Below are 23,640 nucleotides of genomic sequence, written 5' to 3'. Positions count from 1 at the left end.
GTACCCTACAGTGCTAAGAAAGTCAATAATTTGGTACTTTCTTTAACTCTAATGTTAAACCTGATGGGACAGCAGGCATAAAATAAGGCTACTCTAGACAAATATGTATATATGATCACCCTACCCATGATATCACCTCCAAATAAAATGCATGCAAATGACTTTTTGCTTCAGAAGGAAAATAATTTTGTTCCCTTTTGGTTAAAAAAAAAAAGAGAAAGGAAAAGGAAAGGACACCTGCACACCCAGTGCCCAGATCTTGGTTTCTAATACCAATCTCCATAAAAGAAACCTGGGAATATCATCCTTGAGAAATGGATGACGATTTTAAGACTGAGGCAGGAAATATCAAGATGAGCCTGGAGTATCCCATAGTGCTTACTTAGTAAAGTAGCAAAGAGCTTAGAACAAAACAAAACAAATCAACCACAAGGATGGGAATACGTAAAGGGACAGAAGATCCAACTGAAATAACTCTCAATTTGGAGTTGGAACAGTTTGAGTAACAAAGTAGTACTGAATTAAAATCCAAAATATACAATAGATATCCATAAGGAAATATTGATAAATGGCTGCATAAAGGCAATAAGAAAGAAGAGACAAATCTCCATGCAGAAGAATTATGAAAAATGTATGTAGATGTTCCACTCTCAACAAGGTGGGCTTAAATGTGGGCTGTGCGTAGCCACTTCCTTCCAGAGTATAGTATAAAAAGGAGGGGGCGGGGAAAAGGAGTATTTTGCAGTGAAAAACCCTAACACTTCCTCTACCAAATGGTTAAGGTTAACATCAACAGTGATAAATCATGTGATTTATGTGATGAAGTGATGAAGTGATGAAGACGGCTCTTTACTTCTGTGGTCTTCTTCCCAAAAAACCCCAGTCTATGGGTAAAATAACAGACGTTCGACAAAACACCTGACAAGTGCTCTTTAAAATTGTCAGAATCATCAAAAACAAAAGAGTCTAAAAGCCTGTCACAGCTAAGAGACACCTAAGGAGGCATGACTACTAAATGTAATGTGGTATACTAAATGAGATCCTAGAACGAAAACAAGGAGATCAGGTAAAAACTAAGGATATTTGAAAAAAGTGTGGGCTTTAGTTAATTATAATGTTATCAACATGGGTTCATTATCTTTGAGAAATGTACCATACAAATGTAAGATATTAGTAATAGGGGAAACTGGAGATAAAATATATAGGAACTCCATACTATCTTTGCAATTTTTCTGTAAATCAAAAAATGTTCTAAATTTTTAAAAAATACCCAATAAGAAATAAATTATGATTAATATGCAAATTAACATTATGACCCTCATTTTGTCCCAATCTAGGTCAGTCTCTTATTTATAAATATGGTGTCCCAAGAAAATGAAGGAGACCTGCCTTCAAACAAGCTGAGATCATAGGCCACTTTTCAGCATCCTGCAATGGACTGCAATTCACCGGTGTGCCTGGTTAAGTAGTTTAACTAAATTAACCCTCACAAGAACACACAAATGATTTATTTTGAAGCATTTATTTATATTTTTTTTTAGGCAAGAAACGGCAGGTTGAATATTAATAATGCAGGCATAGCAAGAAGGAAAAGTGACATTTCTCCCATTTCTAGCATGAGTTCTTTATCAATCACAACACGAAGTTAAAAACAAATGATGTGGGGCACCTGGGTGGCTCAGTCAGTTGGGCATGCAACCCTTGGTTTTGGCTCAGGTCGTGATCTTGGGGTTGAGGTACTGAGCCCCACATCAGGCTCCCCACTCAACATGGAGTCTGCTTGTCCCTCTCCCTCTGCTCTTCTCCCTGTGCTTGTTCGTTTGCTCTCTCAAATAAATAAGTAAATAAATAAAATCTTTAAAAAAAATAAAAAACAAATGATGTTTTTAGCTAATACAATCTGCCTAGAAGTAGCCCCAAAAAATTCACAGGCCTTCAGTGGACATGTATTAACATAATGAATAAAACAAAAGTTAGATACATATATAAAAGATGTTTTTAAATAGCAATAAATTAAGGAGAGGGAACAATTGATGTATATTCATTATTATTAATGATGAATGCTGCTCTTTATGTTATGCATCAAGATAATAGCTAAAGATATTATGAAGCTTTCATAATTAGCACAACATATATCCAGATTATAAAGATAAGTCTTTATTATTTTTAGTCACGTTTAAAGTCAGGTTATACCCAAACTATTATTTTATGACATTTCACAACACATAAGGACAAAAAAGTAGAAGCCTTTACAGATGTTTGTCATCTGTATTCTTACATTTGTTGGATTCTGTTTTGAAAATGAAATACAAGAAAAAGATATGGTCTCAGTATATGCTCAACAGCAAATTACTTCATTAATATAAACAATGTTCTCATTAAAGTTGTGAAAGTATAACTACTGGGAAAGGAGCCACTTGATCAGGATAAAAAGACTCTAAAGTTTAAGGGTTAGGGAGTAAAGTTTAAGGGTTAGCACTGCACATGAAATTCATTTTCTCCATCTCTCAAAGATAAGCAGCTGTAGAAAGGCAGATGAATTGAAAAACATACAAAGTGCTACAGGATATCAGTGGCGTGGTTACTTTCATAGCTACAAGACCTTGAACAAATACAAGAATATTTAAACTATAATGAGACGTGTAGCAACTACAGCACAATATTTAAATGACTTAGCTCCAGGAGTGGACTACATGAGCTAGAAGATTAGCCAGAGAATTTATTAGTGATGAGACTCTGGACATGTTATTAATCTCTCTGAGTTATTATTATCCCTAGAATGGAGAAGAAAATAGTCTCTACCTCACAGAACTGGAAGAAGTATTACAAGAGAGATTTCATTACAGGACTTAGAGCAACACTCAGGACATGGTAAGTACTCAAAAAAGGTTAGCTATTATTGGCCATCATTATGGGAGTAATCACAAAAATCTTTTATACCACAATAAAATCCATTAATTATCTTTTTGTAAAGAACTTAAAAGTTATCAAACTTAGAAATGAATTGCACATTTTTCTTTTATAAATAAATAAGATTTCCAAATCTTATTCCAAATCTTATTCCAAATCTGCCGGTCTGTTCTGGGATATTTTATGAAGACTGAGGTCTTGGGAGACTACTCGATCAAGATCTCCTGCTTACGTAGTGCAAGGTTATACTCATAGTGTTGGCCAGAAACAGCTAACAAAAAATACATCAGAATACCTCAGAAAAATAGCATACATACCCTCAAATCAGGAGAAAAGTTGTCCGCAGAAGTTGAAATGGAGTCCGATGATACTACAGAAGCTGATTTTGTATGCACTGAATTCTCTGAATGAGAAGTGGAAGCACTACAAAATACAAAAGCACAGTATGTTTCAAAAAGGAGGGGTTTAAAAAACAACTTAAGAAATTTTACTAATTATAACGCCATTATTTATTAAAACTTCCATTGCCAACCAGTCCCACTTTGCCTATTCAAGCCTATTTCCAAATACTCATAAATTACAAACTCTCTACACCTGCAGGGTTAAGTGTTCTTACCACATTCCCTATGGAAAGATTTTCCCAGTACTCCTGAATAAACTCTGGGCTAATTCTTTCTTTTTATTCAACCATCCATTCATTCATCCAATGAACACTGAATGATCCAATATACAAAACCATTATACCACTAAGATTTGGAGATAAATATAACCCTCATGTTCTTGAAGCTCACAAACTGTGGCAGAGACAGACAAGTAAATAAATGGTGTGTTGTGATAATGATTCCAACCCCTGTGAAACTGAATAAAGGAAGCCTCTTTTAAAATAGTCAGGAGGCAAGAAGGGGGAACTTTCACACCCTACCATTCTTTGCAGCCCTCTGCATTCCCAACAGGAAGAAGCCTATATTTTACTACCCCAGTAAGAGGAAGATTTTCTCCTTGCCTGGCAACAGCCCCACCAAAGAGAGACTGTCACAACTCACCCAAATAAAGCCACTACACTTCAGATAGTTTAGTCCAATGAATTTATAACTGCTCCTCTGAATGCCCCCTTTACGACATAAAAGTGCGTTCCTCTCCTTTGTTCTCTGGAGTTGCCTATGGTTTTGCCATAACTTGCATGTCTCAAATTGCAAGTCTGTTATTCCTGAATAAATCCATTTTGCTGGTAATATAACTGACAGCTTTACTTTCGAGGTTAACACACTACAAACACAGAGACAGAGAAAGAAACAGAAAATGCACTGTGGCAAAAAGGACAAGGAAGAACCCAACTTTACCCCAGAAGTTCAGGGAAGATTTCACAGAGAAGATGTTCTCTGAGCAGAGTCTTGAAAGATAGGAAATTGTCAAGCTGACAAACAAGTAAGGGAATACCAAAAACATACAAACAAAAAGCACTGCAAAGATGCAGAATAATCAAAGAGGTCAGGACACTTGAGAAAGTACAAGAGTTCAACATGGCCAGAGAAACAGAACAGAAGTTATAGAAAGATGAGCTTGTCTTTGCACCTGTATCTTTCCACTAAATCGAATTCTATATAAGCCTGTCTTAAATATTTACTTCTTCCATTCCGTTAAGTAATAACAATTTAATGAATTTAATTACCCCCAAAAGGGAGAATTGTGTTTTCATTTTCCACAAAATCTACCTCAGTGCCTATGTATACTGTTAACATGTATTATGTTTATTAAATTCCAAAACATAGTGACAATATACCCTTGCCACAAACGGAATGATTTACATCATTTCCTTTTACCAGTAAAATAAAGTTAAATTATTTAAAGTAAAAAAAAAAAAAAAAAAACGGTGGAAAAAATCTCACTTTGAATTGAAGCTTAAAGTTCTGATTTAAAAATATATTCTTCTGATTAAAATATATTCACTCCCAACATACTGAAAGTCTTCCTCACACCCAAAGTCAAAATTTTTCATTAGATTTTGATAAAATAATCCATCTTGAGATGTGGTACTTAAAAACCAGATTTTTCCTTTAAAATTTGTCCACCATAAACCTGCCTGTAACAATAACTAAATTATCAACACAATGTGAAAATCATCTTCTCTAAAAGAAATTGTCACTTCATTTTCTCTTGTTACATTTTTAGGCTTTACTGAGGTGTGACTATTAAAGAAGAACTGTGGAGGACACATTAAGGGGTACAACATGATGTTGTGATATATGAATACACTGAGAAGTGAGTACTGCAATCGAGCTAATGTAAACGTCCATCACCTCACATCATTACTTTTTTTTTTTTTTGGTGGGGAGAAAACTTGCGATCTACTCTTTTGGCAATTTTAAGTATACGATACAGTATTACTCACAAAAGTCACCATGCTATATATTAGGTCCCTGGAACTATTCACTTTATATCTAATACTTTGTCCCTTTTGCTCAATATCTCCCCATTTCTCCCTTTTCAGATCTATGGTTTGAAAATATTTTCTCATATTCTCTAGGTCTCTTTTTCATTTTGTTGTTTCATTTGCTGTAGAGAAACTTTTTAGTTTGATATAGCCCCACTAGTTTATTTTTGCTTTTATTGCCTGTGCTAGTGATGTCAAACCCAAGAAATCATTCTCAAGACCAATGCCAAGGAGCTTTTCCCCTGTTTTCCTCTAGGATTTTTACAGATTCAGGCCTCACATTGAAATGTTTAAACCATTTTGGTTTGATTTGTGTGTATGGTGTAACATCAGGGTTCAATTTCATCCTTTTGCATGTGGATATCCATTTATCCAAAACCATTGTACATTCTTGGCATCCTTTTCAAAGACAAGTTGACTATATATGTGTGGTTTTATTTCTGGGCTCTCTATCCTATTCCACTGATCTATGTGTCTATTTTTTATGCAGTACCATACTGTTTCGATAACTACAGCTTTGAAATACAGTTTAAAGATAGGAAGTATGGGGGCGCCTGGGTGGCACAGCAGTTGAGCGTCTGCCTTCGGCTCAGGGCGTGATCCCGGCATTATGGGATCGAGCCCCACATCAGGCTCCTCTGCTGTGAGCCTGCTTCTTCCTCTCCCACTCCCCCTGCTTGTGTTCCCTCTCTCGCTGGCTGTCTCTGTCTCTGTCAAATAAATAAATAAAATCTTTAAAATAAAATAAAATAAAAAAATAAAGATAGGAAGTATGATGCCTCCAGCTTTGTTCTTCATGTTCAAGACTGCTTTAGGTATTTGGGGTCTTTTGTGGTACCACAAGGACTTTAGGAGTGTCTTTTTCCATGAAAAATGCTACTGGAATTTTTAGAGAATGCGTTGAATCTGTACATCACTTTGGTCAGCATGGACATCTTAAGATTAATTCTTCTAATCCATTAACACAGGATAACTTTCCATTGATTTATGTCTTCAGTTACTTCCATCATAGTTTTATAGATTGTACAAGTCTTTAACCTCCTTGGTTAAATTTGTTCCTAAGTATTTTACTCTTTTTGATGCTACTGCAATGGAATTGTTCTCTTAATTTCTTTTTTGGAGAGTTTGTTGTTAGTGTATAGAAACACAACTGATTTCTGCATGTTGATTTTATATCCTGCAACTTTCCTGAATGTGTTTATTAGTTTTAACAGTTTCTTGGTAGAGCCTTTGCAGTTCTCCATTCATAAGATCATGCCATCTGCAAAATGTTTTTTTTTTTTTAAGATTTATTTATTTGACACAAAGAGAGAGAGACAGAGCACAAGCAGGGGGAGCAGCAGGCAGAGGCAGAGGGAGAAGCAGGCTCCCCACAGAGCTGGGAGCCCATAACAGGGCTCCACCCCAGGACCTTGGGATCATGACCCAAGCTGAAGGCAGATGCCCAACTGACTGAGCCACCCAGATACCCTGCAAAATGTTTTTATATATTCATACAATGTGAAAATTATCTCTCCCAAAAGAAACTCATTTTAAATGGATTAAAAACAACATTCCAGGGGCGCCTGCGTGGCGCAGTCGTTAAGCGTCTGCCTTAGGCTCAGGGCGTGATCCCAGTGCTCTGGGATCAAGCCCCACATCGGGCTCCTCCACTAGGAGCCTGCTTCTTCCTCTCCCACTACCCCTGCTTGTGTTCCCTCTCTCGCTGGCTGTCTCTCTCTCTGTCAAATAAATAAATAAAATCTTAAAAAAAAAAAAAACAGCATTCCAGTAGGAACACTTCATAATATTTTTTCCAAATGCAAACATACATTTATTTTATTAACTATTTCAAGGTACGGCAGTAGTTGTTTACACCCAACAACTTATAATATTACACAAAGGAGCAGTCATAAGAAATTCTAGTATCTAGTTTTATAATGTAAGGATAGAGAAACTGACAGACTGAGAATGTTTTCTTCCTTTCTTCTTTGTTGTTGTAGTCAACTTCTTAATTAAATACGACCTGTGTTAAAATAACAGGTAAAATAATCAACGTTTAGGCTTTTGAGAGACATTATTTGTTGCCTACTCCATATACATATATACCTCTTTTTTTTTCCTGACTTTGATTAAGGCAGTTTGTGCCCAGCCCAACATGACATATGCTTGCTTTTGGCTCCCTTATGGTTAGGAGATCCATGTGACACAACTTTGGTCAATGAGATTTAAGAGGAACTATGTTAATAGTTACAGAAACCTTTTATTTTTGTAATAAAGGTGAGCAGGAACAGCAGGCTAGCCCTTAACCTTTAAATATGACCAACATGCTGGCCTGTCAAGAACAGGGAGCCAATAACAGAAAGAATATAAAGTTCTCATGGTATCACTGAGCAGTCAAATCCACACCAACTCCCTACTTATGGAATTTTTTTATGTAAAAAAAATAAGTTCAATTTTTTTTAAGATTTATTATTTATGGGGGGGGGCATGCATGAGCAGAGAGAGGGTGCAGAGAGAGAGAATCTTCAAGCAGACTCCCCGCCGAGCATGGAGCCCAACACAGGGCTCGATCTCACAACCTATGAGATCATGACCCGAGCCAAAACCAGGAGTCAGATGCTTAACAGACTGAGCCACCCAGGCACCCCTGATGTTCAATTTTTAAAATCATGGTAATGGAGTTTTATATTCTGTATAACCAAACACAATTCTAAATGATATGGCAATCAGCACCTCATAAAGTCTATTTTGGACAAGTTCAAATGTGCAATACTACTTTTTATACATATAACCTTCTGAGAGAAGATAAAATTAAAGGTAATAAAACACAATTCAGAATTACAGGTAATGTATTACTTAGAAAAAATAATTTTGACAAAGAAGATATAATAGCATGTCCCACTGAGAAAACAAAGGGTCATCAAAGTCAAAGTGTGAAGTAAATATATCTAAGGGAAATAAAATAACAAACAAAACTAGGTTCTGTAACTAATAACTTGCAGTCTCAGATTCAAAGAATCAGTCCTTCAAGCAGAAGTGAGGAAAACAGCTTTTAATTATTAACTTCCCTTTCCAGACATGCATAAACATGGGTAGTAGATATGACCCACTGTGTAATATGTGAATAAGCACTAACGTGTAGTTCAATATAACCAGTTTACAAAGGGTTTTAAACGCCAGGCAAGCAAGGAGAGGCTGAAAGAGACGGGGGTAGGGTATATCCTAGTGCTGTTCTTGTGATGATGACAGACACACACATACGCATACACACAACAGAAGAACTACTCAAAGTTCTGCTAGAAACAGGAAGTGCTGCCCTTTATGGCCACTCGGACTGGAGGTGCCACAGACACTCTAGAACGCAGAGCTCTATTTTCAGTTGTTTTTTCTTCTGTCAGATGGACTCTCTGCATGCTTCTGATCGCCACGGGCCACTGGTATAATACAATCTAATGTCCACTGCTCTTTTCCATTGCTCCCTTACTTATGTTGAGGTCAGACTCTCTATGTTGATCTTTTATGAACTATTCCACAAACAAGCTCTGTATTTCCCTGAATTCACATCTTTGCTCATGCCATTCCAAAACAGAACGCCTCTTTATCCCCATCTATTTATTAACATCCTGCCGACTCTTAAGACCCAGTTAAAAAGCAAGCTTTCCAAGAAGTCCTCCCCTGGTGTTCCAGCTGGAACTAAACTCTCACTCCTCTGCACTTCCACAGACTTCTGCCTATACTCTATAATTACACCTAACACTTTCCACATTAGACCAGAGTTCTTTGGTTACATGGCCACCTCTTTTTTAATTATAAACTGCTAGAGGATAAGAATCTTGTAACTGGCAAGGCATTTGAACTCGAAGCAAAGACTGCAGTCTGCTAACCTCATTAAGTAACCAATACCACTCTGGTCCTCACTTACCCTAGGCCCACAAACTTCACTGCAGTCAGTCCAAACATTCCTGCTATCCTTGTCATCCTCTGCAAAAATGCCAGACCTTCTTGTCTATGTCTTTCCTCCATCCATTTTCCCTGCTCAGGTCCTCTTTCAGCTACTAACTCTTCCTAACCTTTACACTGGAATCTTTATTTCAGAGTGACTCCAAAGCCTCACATCTTCAACTGAATTTCCCTCCACCTCTCTGCCTCAGCTGACTCCTCCTCCCAAGAACCCACTCTGCTCCAGCATCTAACAAAACCCAAAGGTGAAACCAGCACTTCTACAGCTCCACTCTCTCGTTTCTACACTAGTACTACTTTCCCACTTTCATGTGTAAAAGACTCCTTCTTCTTCTTCTGGCATTTGCATCTCCAGCTTCCTTGTTACTGTCATCCACCTATCTTTTAATTACTCCTCACTCACGCACTAAGGACTTTTTCAGTTGTCTTACTTTATCTTCTCCAAAGCTTCTCTCTGCTCCAAAGCCATCATTATGGGAATTTTAACATCCACAAGGATAAACCAGAAGCAACCTATCTCAAAATTCCTCAGTTCCTACACCCCTCATCCACATTCCCACTTCAGCAATGTGCTTCTGTGGTCATACACTGGACTTCATCATTTCTGGGAACTACTCAGTGTCTACAATCTTCAACTCAAGGAAACTAGTCTCTGTCCACAGACTTATGGTATCCTTTCCAAATATCTTACTTTCTTAACTTTTCCTTCATCTAATCTTCAACACTCTGGAGACAAATCATCCCTCAGCCCCTCCATTTGTCATTATCCTTAATGCTTCTTTGCTCTCCTTCTCCCTCTCACTCTCTCCCTATCTGACCTGAAATAGAGTAGTATTTTATAATCTCTTTGGCAAACCTTCAGCATCCTTATATCCTATCCATTGGCCATCAATGCTCTGCTAATCCCTAAATTTGGATCAATATATCTACCTTCTCTGTGCTAAAGCTTACCTATTATGGAAGAGATCTTCAAACTGGGGCTCCTTAAGACTCACAGTTAGAAACATGAGCTAGGCCCATGGCAGTGCTCAGCAACCCATCACATCCAATCAATCCAAAGTCTTATAGAGTCCACCTCCCTATCACCTCGGATGCATCCGTTTTTCCATTCTAATTTTTACTGCTTAATTCAACACCTCTTACAGGTAAGAGCACATCACCTGTCTCCTTTCTCCTACTCACCCAAAATAACACCCCAAACCAATATGAAAGTGATCCTTCAAAAACAGAGATCTGATTATATCATTCCCCAGACTTAAATTTTCAGTAATTCCTCAATCCCTCCCAAATTGAGCCCAAACTCTTGAGCATAACACTTGAAGTCTTCCATAACCTGTCCCTTGTTCTACATACCTAGCTGTAGCTTTAACTCATCTGAAGCCATTGGGAATGGCCTGCAGATTCCCTGTATCTCCTAGCCACCTCACACCTCTGTCCTTTGCTACCCCTGTTGATATTGCCTGCAACATCCTTCATAGACTTCCATGCCCTCTTTGCCCCTATTCATCCTACAGGCATGACTCTTTCTTCCTTGACTATACACTGGATGTATTTTTATCAGAATACCTGTATACTTTATTGATTCAATCATCTATAAGCTCCTCTTCTCAAATATTTTTGTTATTGTATACTATTCCAAGATTCTTCCTTTACCACAGATCATTTCACCTTCTTGCTCTCAATATGGAAAATGTCTGAAAAAAGAATATCTGGCACATGTGTTAGTTATTATTTATGACAAATGAATACTACTGCATATGTATTACCCCTCAAGTCAGATTAGCTGCATAAATACAATTATAATGGCACAGCTGCTGTGTCACCTCTTATTAATACTATTTCGACTGTGACATATTACAAGTGAGAATATAAATTCCCCCAGTGACTATAACCAAAGATTTACTAAGGAGGAAAAAATAGCAAGAACTACAATTAAAGACCTGGTATTTACAAAATAAGAAGTAATTATGTCTCTTGGACAGTATTATGTTAGAAGTATTAGAAAAATGAATATTATCATCACCATAAAAGCAAGCATGTTAGCACTATGAATGCCATTTTTTTTTAAAGTAGGTTCCACACCCAGTGTGGAGCTCAATGTGGGGCTTAAACTCACAATCCTGAGATCAAGAACTGAGCTGAGATCAAGAATCAAGTACACCTAACCAACTGAGCCACCTAGGTGCCCCACTGTGAATGTCATTTAAAAACGAAGTCTGTCATTGCTATGGACTGAATTGCACCCCCACCCCAAATTCCTTTTCTTTTTTTAAGATTTTATTTATCTATTTGAGAGACAGAGAGAAAGAGATAGGGAGAAAGAGCACAAGTGGGGAGGAGAGGAAGAAGCAGGATCCCCACTGAGCAGGGAGCCCAATGTGGGGCTCAATCCCAGGACTCTGAGATCATGACCTGAGCCAAGGCAACCGCGTAACCGCGTAACCAACTGAGCCACCCAGGCGCCCCCCACCCCAAATTCTTATGTTGAAGTTCTAACCCCCAATGTGACTGTAATTGGAGACAGGGCTTTTAAGGAGGTAATGAAGGTTAAATGAGGTCATAATGGTGGGGTCCTAATCCAATAAGATTAGTGGCCCTATAGGAAGAAGAGAAAGAAAGAAAGAAAGCTTGCCTCCCTCTTTCCCCCATTTCCTCCCCTCCCCAACCCCCTCACACTTGAGGACATAGCAAGAAGACAGCCATCTGCAAACCAGTCAAAGCAAGCCCTCATTAGGAACCGAATTGTCTGGCAACTTGATCTTGGACTTCCCAGCCGCCAGAACTGGGAGAAATAAATTACTGTTGGTTAAGCCATCCTGCGGTATGCAGGAGCATTACATAATAAGAAGAACTGTTCCTAATTCTATCAGGTGTGATTATGAGATTATGTGAAAAAAATGTTTTTACTTTTTAAAGATGTGCACTGAAGTATGTAGGAATGAAAAGACATCTTTTGCTTCAAAAGAGTTCAGGAAAAAAAAGAACAAGAAAAGGAGATAAGCAAATATGACAAATTCTTGGTAACTATTCAGTGTGGATGATGGGTAATCAGAGGCTTATTGTACAACTCTCTCTTTCGTGTGTACTTGAAAATTTCTTTAAAAATATAATAGCTTTAGAATTTTTTAAAAAAGAAAAATATACTAGTAATTTTAAGAACTCAGTATTTATTTGAACTCAACTACCAAGCTGTTGACAAGCAGCAGTCTTAAAAGCAGTGGTAAAAGATGGAAATATCACTAGATGAAAATACAATTGGCCTAGGTTATAGTTCTGACACCATCAAATAAGAAATGTGTGACCCTGGGCTTTTCTCCCAATTTCTTAAAAACAGCTCTAAGTGCTCTAGAAAGAGAATGTTGAGTAATTTGCCCAAAGTCACCCAGCTTGTAAGTGAAAAGCCAGCCTTGTCCAGCTCCAGAGTAGGTAAATAAGAAGAAGAAAAACACTTCTCTGAGAAAACTGTGAGTAGATGATGAATATTCATTCATTTGGCCTGTTTTTGTTTTCCAGAGAATTACATTTCCCAGAACTGTTTGCCTCAACTTAGTAGATACTCCAATGCACAAACTAATTTCCAAGAAGAAACAGTTTGTATTTTCCTTTCTTCCTCCCTTCTTTTCTTTCACATTGAATATAATTTTTATTTCCCATTTTCATGTCTCATTCTAGCACTAAAGCTTAGCTAAAGAAGCCGGAACCAGCTCATACCTACATTCACCTCAGAGATGTTAGTCTCATCTGTCCCTGCTATATTTTCAAATCTACAAGAACAAGCCTCCTCAAGCATCACTCCAGCAATTCCTTAGCCCTTGCATTTATTATGACAAAGGTGCTTATACAGGCACTCAACTGCCGCCAAACCGAATTAAATCTCATCGTCATAACTTTCAGAGTGTCAGAGCTCTCCACCATACCTAATTCTAGCTCATGCTTACATTCGCTAAAGCTATACAAACCTGTTCCTTGCCACTGGTCATGAGAATCAGACTCTTCCCACTTTCTACTTTGAGTATCTTTTAATTTACTCTCCAAATGTCTTTTCTGACCACCTGTGGTTTTTTAACTACCTTAATCTTCTGTTGAAGGTTCATTTTCCACAAGAAACCAGTCCTAAGTTATTCTTACTGGATCTTTCCACTAAATCTAGGCATTCCAACATCTTTGCATGTGTATTCAGTTATAGTTATGTATATACTGATACACTATGTTTATATTGATTCATTTTGCTCATACTGATTCATTATATAGTGCACATACTCCTTTTAAAGAAAGTTAACAATTACCAAACCCTTACTATGTACAAAACACTGGGTTATAGAATAGCCTTCCTTTGAGAGTTCAGCTTTATAAGAGACATCATACCACATCAGCACATCAATACCATAAGAGGTACAAACAAGTACAAACAAGGAGAAAAAGCTCAAAGGAAATGGAAACAATTTCAGGATTAGAGGAAAGCAAGAAATACATTAAAATGAAGCATTTGAAATTGCTACTTCTACAGGTAAAATGGTCAAATATCAACTATTCCATATGGCTCAATGTGGTAAAATGAAGAAGACAGCAAAAATCTAGTTGGGTCTTTAAAGATTGTGAGGCACAGATCAGGGCTTTGCAAATCACAAGCACATGCATACATGAAAAGAAATTTTAAAAAAACAGCTTGAAAAAGTATAGGGCATATTTTGTGGACAATGAGTAGTTTACTCAAACTAAGTGGATAAAAGGGCAAAAGGTAGCCTGGTGCCAGACCCCTGACAATCCTAAATGCCAGACTTAAAAGCCTTGCTAGGAAAAGGCAAGGGGCTCACAGTAAGATACCACTTCATGCCACCTAGGGTGGCTATAATCAAAAAGATAGACAATAACAAATGTCAGCAAAGATATGGAGAAATTGGGACCCTCCTACACTGCTGGTGGGGCTATAAAATGATAAGAACCACTTTGGAGAACAGTCTGGCAGTTCTTTAAAATGTGAAACAGAATTCCCAAATGACCCAGCAATTCCACTCCTAAATATATTCCCAAGAGAAATAAAAACATATGTCCACATGAAAGAACACATGAATACACATGAATGTATATGAATGTTCACAGCAGCATTATTCTTAACAGCCCAAATGTCCAAACTAGTCAATGTGATTCCCTGCTTGAAATCCCCCAATGGCTTTCCACTTCCTCTTACCTCAAAGAGCCTTCAAATCATTACAGGATCTGTTCCCAATCATCTTCTCCAGCTTCCTTTTTGCATTTCTCTCTCTCCCTAGCTCTTCCTCAGTTCAATAGCACTGGTCTTGTTTGAGATCCTTAAATATGCTGGCCCCTCTACAGGGAGCATGGTTATGCCAAACTCCTTCCTAAGTTTTCAACTGAAACATCACCTCTTCAGGGAACTCTGACCAGATGCCCCAGACCAGATCCCTCAGTAGTCGTTGGCTCATAGCACTTTATGTTTTTAGTTCTTTCTAACTAAGAAATCCTGGTCTTACATTTCTTTTTAAATGTTGATTAACATCTATGTCCCATAAGACCATACACTTCAAGATAGAAGGAACCATGTCAATTTTGCTCACTATGCTGTTCCCAGGACCACAGGGCAGGGACTCAGGAAATATTTGTTGAATTAATTAATGACTGAAAGAATGAATGAGAATGATCAAAAGATTGGATTATTCTAATCAAATTCATCAGAGGCCAGACTAGAATATCCAAGACAAAACGAAAAAGAAACTTGGTAAAGGGAGGGAGGGGACAGAAGAAGGAGAGAGAAAGATAAATGATCTCATTTGCCTTCTGGAGTTACTGTGTATATATTATTTTATATGTCATAGTGTTCCATTTCCATTTAAACACTTCTTAGCACACTGGGGCAAACATTTCCTTAAAAAGATTATGTCTTAAGTGAATGACAAATAATCCTTAACTGCCAGGAATTGGTTTGCAGCTATGTGTTATTTCCATTGGGATGGTTAAAAAAAATAGTTGGGAATTGAAAAACCAGGATTTTAGTACTATCCAGCTAACAACAGCATCCTTGGCCAAATGACTTATTCCCCACTCCCCATTACAGTTTCATTATCTGTGAAAAGTAACAATTGGACTATTTTAGTGGTCCTTTTTGGTGGTCCTCTACCTCTTTGAGAATCTCAACGCTATTCTCTTATTTGTTTTCAATGTCAGGGACTTTAAGATTAAAAACCCTGGCTAGATGATCCCCTTTTTTTTTAAACATTTTATTTATTTATTTGAGAGAGAGAGGATGCACACGAGCAGGCGGAGAGGCAGAGGGAGAAACAGACTCCCCACTGAGCACCAGACCCCAACAGGGAGCTCAATCCCAGGACCCCGGGGATGACCTGAGCTGAAGGCAGATGCTTAACCGACTGAGCCACCAAGGCACCCCTTAGATGATCCCTTTTAGTCCTAATGTAGTCTAGGGCTTCTGAAATGAGTATTCTACCTTTCGTTATATCCATACAGTATCTAAATAAATACTGAAAAATTAAATTGACTGTCCACAAAGTGTATGTGTTTGTATCTATCTATATTTTCTAATTCTATAATCACAGCCTTAGTCTTAAATATGAAGTTAATACTCACACAATAGAAATATTCTAATAGTGTATTTCTTACAATAAAGTCTTTAAGAGATTATTTGTGTATAATAAAATCAAAGGGAAACTAAGTGCAATAGCTACACTTATTTCAGGAGTTCTGGGCTATCATTGTGTAAATTCAACACCCCTGCTTATAGGTAAACAGAAATGACATCCTATCAAGAAATATAAGCTACAATTTCTTTAAATAATTTTGTTTTCGTATTGAGTGATTTTACCAGAAACCAGATCTTTTAAAATGCATTAGAAAAATATTCTAATTTAGCTAAGTAATGATTCTTCTTCAAATTTACTACATTTAAAACACATATGTGTAATAATTAGGGAGGAGACCCCCTAAAAAAAAAATATATATATATGTATATATATATACATATATATATATAACCAGCTCCGTAACTCTTCTAAATTAATTTCATCACATTGAACCAGAACAGAGAAATATAAACTCAATTGACTCGAGAACATCACCCTTGCCAGTGCCCAACATGGTCATGTTTACAAGGCTTCTTATTCTATGTTGTGCACATTTACTCTAACCTTGTGTTGTGACCTCAGGTCACTGCAACTTGGTATTAGCTTCAGAGGCCTGACTCATTTGGAGTACTCCTCCGCCAAGGTGAAAAATGAAAACGTATGATTTGGAGTAATTTTGGCACTTGGGTTTCTGACAGCACACTCATTTTTCTTTTGAACGCCACCTGTGGTTTTCCTTCACAAGTCTCTTTCCAAATCTGCAGATCATTTTCCATTTCTTACGAGGTTCACTACCCTCCACATCACAACAAAGTGTCTATCCTCACTGGCTCCATTTTCTCAATACCCACTCACTCCTTAATCCCTAGCCATCTGGCTTCTGCCTCTAATGAATCCTGTAAAATGGCTCTTTCTGTGATTACTAATGATCCAATTGTAAAAAAGAAAAATTTTAAATGTTTTAAAATGCTCTTTTCTCAGTTCTGATACTACAAATTCTCATCTCCTTTCACTAGCATATGGTTTTGGTTATCTCATATCTCAGGTGAAGAGTAATCAATACTCTTGAATACTCCCATTATACTCAAGGTCCTACTGTTTTAGGAACTCCTCAAGATACAGAGATAAATAACAAGCTCTCTGCTTCTGCTGACTTTTCACTCTAATGCACTTAATTCAAGTACGTACATGCGCACACACACACACACACACACACACACACACACCCCACAATGTAGAATAAGAAAAATGAATGGGAGGGACACCTGGGTGGCTCAGTTGGTTAAGCGTCTGTCTTTGGCTCAGGTTATGATCCCAGGGTCCTGGGATCAAGTCCCACATCAGGCTTCTAGCTCAGCAGGGAAACTGCTTCTCCCTCTGCCTGCCACTCCCCCTGCTTGTGTGTGTGTGTGCATGCTCTCTCTCCTTCTGACAAATAAATAAACAAAATCTTAAAAAAAAAAAATGAATGAGAGAAAAAGAAAGCACTTGGAGGTTTGGAATTGAAAAGCTCATATACAGCTTTAATTTATGGGCTTGAGAAAGGTTTTATGAAAGAGATGGTATCTGAGGTTAGCCAAAATATAGAAGAGATTCAACACCTTCTCAACAATTTCACTAAGCAAAGAAACTGTGAAAAAGAAGACAAAGTGAGAAATTATGGGATATTAAAGCTATTGCAAGACATAGATCACTTTGGTTGGAGTACAGGATACTTATAACACACAATTAAAATAAGCCTGAAATGGTAGGTTTTGATTAGACTATAGAAGGTCATGATAAATAAGTGGATATCTAGATATTTAGTTCTAAAAGCAGTGAGAAGCTACTGAAAGTTTCTGTGTTTTATTTTTTTTTTTTTTTAGATTTTATTTATTTATTTATTTGACAGAGACAGCCAGCGAGAGAGGGAGCACAAGCAGGGGGAGTGGGAGAGAAAGAAGCAGGCTCATAGCGGAGGAGCCTGATGCGGGGCTCGATCCCAGAACGCCGGGATCACGCCCTGAGCCGAAGGCAGATGCTTAACGACTGTGCGACCCAGGCGCCCCAAAAGTTTCAGTGTTTTAGAAAGATTATTTTAAGAACAGGTCAAAGAACAGATGATAAGGACAGGAAAATCTATTAGACCTCCCCAAGTCACAGGAACTAAGGGCCTAACCTAGCAATAAAAATGAAACGTGAGTGGATGCAAGGGACACCATGGAGACAGAATCAATAGAACTTGGCAAAGAACTCAACATGATGAAAAAGGGAGAGAAAAGGGTCAAAGTATGATCCAAGTCTTGCTGACTCAGAAACCAGTGTGCCAAAATAGCAAAAAAGAAAAGGAGGTAGTATGGGGAGCTGAGAGTTCCATCTCAAAATTTTTAAGATTGAGGTGACCTCAAGATATCCACAGGGAAAACATGCAGCACCTCATACACTAGTAGGCCAAAAGATTTCAGTCAGATTTTACCTGGCCATGCATTTGTTCATCCGTTCGTTCATTCATTCATTCATTCATTCATTCGGGCAGTGTTGAGCTACTGCTTACTCAGGGTTGGATGAGTGCACTGGGACAATACATGTGATACAGCCATCTTTCATGTATTCCCAATCTGTAGCCTCAGGGGAAAGGCAAACTCCTATTTGACTATCTAGGAATTGATTGTGATGAATGCTATTAGGGCAGTTAAAAAAATACTATAGGAGAATAAAGGAAGAAAAAATTCAATGTGACTGGGAAAGGTTGAGGCCGACCTGAAAGATGTGTCATTTCCGAGGTACACTGGCCTGTTAACAGGATTTGATGGTAGAGCAGAAGAGGGAAAACATCCAAGACAGAGAACAGCATAAATAAACAGATGATTTGGGGAAGCCAGTGTGACTGGCTCTGTGGGTAGGGGTGGAGGCAAGAAAGGCTGAACTATGTTTCATGAAGAAACCTGCAGACTCCATTCTAGAGGCAGTGGGAGGCCATCTAACATTTCTTTTTTTTTTTTTTTTTTTTTTTTTTGCAAGTATAGGGTTTGGTCTTTATTGGGTGTGTTGTTACAAAATGACCTATGTTTTGGTTTTTTTTTTGGTTTTGGGGGGTTTTTTTATTTTTTTATTTTATAATAATATTTTTTATTATATTATGTTAGTCACCATACAGTACATCCCTAGTTTTTAATGTAAAGTTCCATAATTCATTACTTGCGTATAACACCCAGTGCACCATGCAATACGTGCCCTCCTTAATACCCATCACCAGCCCATCCCATTCCCCACTCCCCTCCCCTCTGAAGCCCTCAGTTTGTTTCCCAGAGTCCATAGTCTCTCATGGTTCATTCCCCTTCTGTTTACCCCCCCTTCTTCACTTTCTTCTCCTACCAATCTTCCTACTTCTTATGTTCCATAAATGAGTGAAACCATATGATAATTGTCTTTCTCTGCTTGACTTATTTTGCTTAGCATTATCTCCTCCAGTCCCGTCCATGTTACAGCAAACGTTGAGAAATCGTTCTTTTTGATGGCTGAGTAATATTCCATTGTATATATGGACCACATCTTAATCCAGTCATCTGTTGAAGGGCATCTCAGCTCCTTCCACAATTTAGCTATTGTGGACAATGCTGCTGTGAACATTGGGGTGCATATGGCCCTTCTCTTCACTACGTCTGTATCTTTGGGGTAAATACCCAGTAGTGCAATGGCTGGATCATAGGGTAGCTCTATTTTTAACTTTTTAAGGGACCTCCACACTGTTTTCCAAAGTGGCTGTACCAACTTGCATTCCCACCAACAAATGTTGGAGAGGATATAGAGAAAGGGGATCCATCTAACATTTCTAAGAAGTGTTATATATTCCTCTGGAGTTAGAGAGCAGGAAAAATTTGGGGGAAAAATTCTACAGAAACTTAGTTAAAAGGTTACTGAATTAGATCTTAATGGACAACTGAAATAGGCCACAAAATGACAAAAATAGGAAATACAGAAGAAAAAGTCTGAATGAGATATGTGGAAATATGCACTAGATTGTGATGTGTTGATGTTGTTGAATCCAAGGTTCTCACAAAATACCCACATGAATGTGTTTATCAAGTAAGTGGCAACACAAGACATTTCCAGTTTTCACATTCCCTGGAGAGGTTACAGCTACATTTACTTAGCTAAATCCACGAAACTCAATCATGTAGCCTAGGAACAGCATATACAGCCAAAAGTGATGTGAGATTTAGTGAGTGGAATTACATGTATTTTCACAGAATAGAGATTGGAGTAGTAGTAGAGAGGTGAAGTATGGGAAAAAAATAAATGGAAAAATCAAAAGAAATGTTTAGTGAAAGCCAAGAAGAGTGTTTTAAAACCAATAGTTAAGAGTACGCAACACTAGAGAGTAAAGGAAAATAGAAAAATCCAATGGATTTATTAATATAAGTTAAATCAATTACTATGTCACCATGGTCTATATAACGTTTTAGCAACAAAAATCTAGTATGAATGAAAAGAACTGACATAATGAGGCATGAACTGTCTCAACTTCTTGCCCCTCTCTCCGTAAACTTATCTATATCCAAACCAACTCCTTCTTCCTTAGATGATAGATGACATGTCTCTTCTCAAGTTCAAGGCCAGTGTTCCCTCCTGTGCTCTTCATTCTATCCCATCTGGTCTCTTTGGAAAGTGTGTGTGTGTCTGTGTGTGTCTGTGCGTGTGCGTGTGTGTGCATGTGCGTGCGTGCATATGTACGTGCACAGGCTTTACACAACACTGGACAGTTAGCAGGAACTCAACGGTGAGTTGCTGAATCTATGTCGGCATCATTAACAACATACTGAATTCCACCTTCAATTACTCTATTGATACCACTCTCTGGATGTCATTACTGACCTCAGGAACTAAGGCAGGGGCGCCTCGCTTCTCTCACCCTCCTTAACCTGTCTGCAGTACTGGATACGATTATCACTGCCTCCCTCTTGGGATGCCTTTCTCTCTAAACTTCCTTTGTCATTAAAACTTACTGGCGTTCTCTATATTCAAATATTCTTCTTTAGGTTCTTTTCTTCCAGTTACCCTCTAAATACAGATTCTTTGAAAGTAATAACCTTGGCTCTGTTCTCTGTACTCAATCTTGCAGAAATACAGACTCCCACAGCTTCAGTTGTCACCTCTGTGCAAAAGATTTTCAAACATATCTTTAGTCTTCTCAGTCCCACGTCCACAAATACCTGCTACTGGGACCATCTAGCCCCACTTTCTCTCCAGCCTTATTTCTCACTCTGATCTTGCTTGGCGACTCCTGCACCTTACCATGACACTAAGCTGTATAATAAGTAACTAGAATTACACCAGATAATATTTTTCAAATTGTTTCTTTCAAATGCAAGTAGAGGCATCAGTTAACCAACTATTTTTGATAGCTCGCCAGTGAATTATAGGATATTATCACTTCCAAAAACCTCAGAGATCATTCTAGTGAAACTCCTCTCATTTATACAGATAAAGTAGAGCCCAGAAAAGTGAAGGGGATGGTCTGAAATATCTTATCAAATTAGTGGCAGAGCCAGATTTAGAACCAGATCCCCTTTTGACTAAATCATATCGCTTCTTATATGCAGTACAGAACCAAAAGGAGAAATACGCTCAGGGTGTTTATTCTCTAACAGGGGAGATAAAACACACACACACATATATAAGTGTGTGCACACGCACAACACAATATTTCTTCCACATGAGCTCACTGCATAAGGATGAAGGTCAGTTAAGAACAATCAAAGAATACCCCCTGGAGAAGATAAAGCTGAACTGGATTTAGAAGTGGGTTAAGAATGAGACTAACAGAAAACGGTACCTTGAGGCCCGTGTCTCATAATTCTTTTAAGTTTTGGACAACAACCACAGGGAACACAGTCTATATGAGAAGACTAGATTGTTACTTAAATTCCTCATTCAGAATTCAATATAACTGCAAGATCTGAAGTAAATAAAGAGGAAAATCTAGTATTATCTGACAGAAGGTTACTGCTCCTTGACTCCTCATCTATTTCACTGTGTACGAGTGCTTCATTTCCTTTTATTCCACTACCCAGTAGCCATATGCCCTTGGGCAGGATGCTCTACCTGAGTCTTAGTTTCTTTATGTGTAAAATGGAGATGATAAAATCTACCTCAAATACTTAGTCATTTATTCAGCAACTTGCGTTCCAAGAAAGGCCACCCACTCTCCCCAGTACCTGCCCTCCATTGGAAGGAGTTCAGAAAGGGCATCAGAAATTCAAGTGTCTTACCATCACCGTTGGGAAAAGTAAAGAGGAACCCCCAAAGCTGTGGGTGACCCATGCAGGACCTTACCTCTCCGTCCCCCCTCAACACTCAACAGTCTTACCACACTCCATCTTAAAAACTGTAAGAACTGGGGCGCCTGGGTGGCACAGCGGTTAAGCGTCCGCCTTTGGCTCAGGGCGTGATCCCGGCGTTATGGGATCAAGCCCCACATCAGGCTCCTCCACTATGAGCCTGCTTCTTCCTCTCCCACTCCCCCTGCTTGTGTTCCCTCTCTCGCTGGCTGTCTCTATCTCTGTCGAATAAATAAATAAAATCATTAAAAAAAAAACTGTAAGAACTAACTTCTTCATATCCTTTAGCTCTGTTTTCAACAGTTCCCACAAGAAGTCAGAACTGCGAGACCATCATCACCTCTTCTGATCCCATCTTCCATTCATCCCCAACTTCTGTTCTTTGGATTTTTATGGTCAAACATCAGCAAAATTTCCTCTACTCTCTCTCAAATGGCCTCTTTACCTTTCACTCCAACTATACCTCATCTTCCCAAGGACACTGCTCTCCCCACAGATCTTTCAGATGGAAAAATAAGGCCTCGTTTTCTGTCCCATACCCCTCTCCCACCACTGTGGCTGCAAACTGGGCCTTGTTCTTCATTCCCCTTGAAGACTACTCTTCCTATCTGTGCTTAGCAACAACCCCAAGCCTTCAATCTCATGCCATCAGTCTACAGGACCCACGACCCCTCCTTGTGGACATCATATACCAACCTCTAAGTCTCTCTCTCTCACTCCCTGAAGAATTAGCTTCAGGCTCACAGACTCACCATCATTCTAATAGTAATACAATTGCCATAATTCTTATTGATTTCAATATCCAGTTATCAATGAGCATCCAACATCCAATGAGCCTCTCAGTTCCTGGACTTCCTCTCCTCCAATGATCTTGTCCTCCATTCTACCTCAGAAATTACAATCATCTCCTAAACACTGGTAGTACCAATTAACTGTAAGCACTCCTTAATTTAAATTTCAAACATTCTGCTGTCTGACCACCAGCTCCTTCTCTCTAGCACACCAGCTAATCCATTTAATTGTTCAATCCTGCCAAGACCTCCACTACTCCTACTACTGTTATTTCATGTCCTCATTTCTATCTTTCCCCAATTATTAACTTCTTGGCCTCTCATGATGATCACTTCCTTGCCCTTGATTGCTTCATGGTACTAACCTGGCAACTCCTGAATGCTAGTTAAGGTCAACTCTCTGCCTACTTCAGACCGGCACCCACACGGATGAATCAGTCCAGATAAAACCATACAACCAGAGAGCGTGGACTGGCTTTGAATTCTAACTTACCTCAACGAGGCCCTTAACACTGCTCAGCAGTCACACCATATTTCCCCAGTCCATATGCTCTCCCATTCTTCTAAACAACTATTTCAGGTGTTTCTTTCTTTTGGTCTTTTCTTTCTTCACTCTCTACTGCCCTCTCCATCCTGCAATTTAGATGTTT

The 23,640-nt window shown here is 38.4% G+C and overlaps 1 protein-coding gene across 2 annotated transcripts in view; it reads right to left on the bottom strand.

The window, feature by feature from the left end:
- The window catches only part of MTMR2 (myotubularin related protein 2), a 118,824-nt gene that overhangs the window by 73,135 nt on the left and 22,049 nt on the right, over window positions 1-23,640 (bottom strand). For both annotated transcript variants that reach the window (XM_040630977.1, XM_040630978.1), the window contains one exon: window positions 3,228-3,333. In XM_040630977.1, the coding sequence (XP_040486911.1) occupies window positions 3,228-3,333 (106 nt within the window). The remainder of the gene's footprint in view (window positions 1-3,227; window positions 3,334-23,640) is intronic.

The sequence above is a fragment of the Ursus maritimus genome, unplaced genomic scaffold (assembly GCF_017311325.1).
Source record: "Ursus maritimus isolate PB19 unplaced genomic scaffold, ASM1731132v1 scaffold_16, whole genome shotgun sequence".
Classification (NCBI taxonomy): Eukaryota; Metazoa; Chordata; class Mammalia; order Carnivora; family Ursidae; genus Ursus; species Ursus maritimus.
Note: the sequence above shows the minus strand (reverse complement) of the source record. Positions and strands in the feature narration are given on the sequence as shown.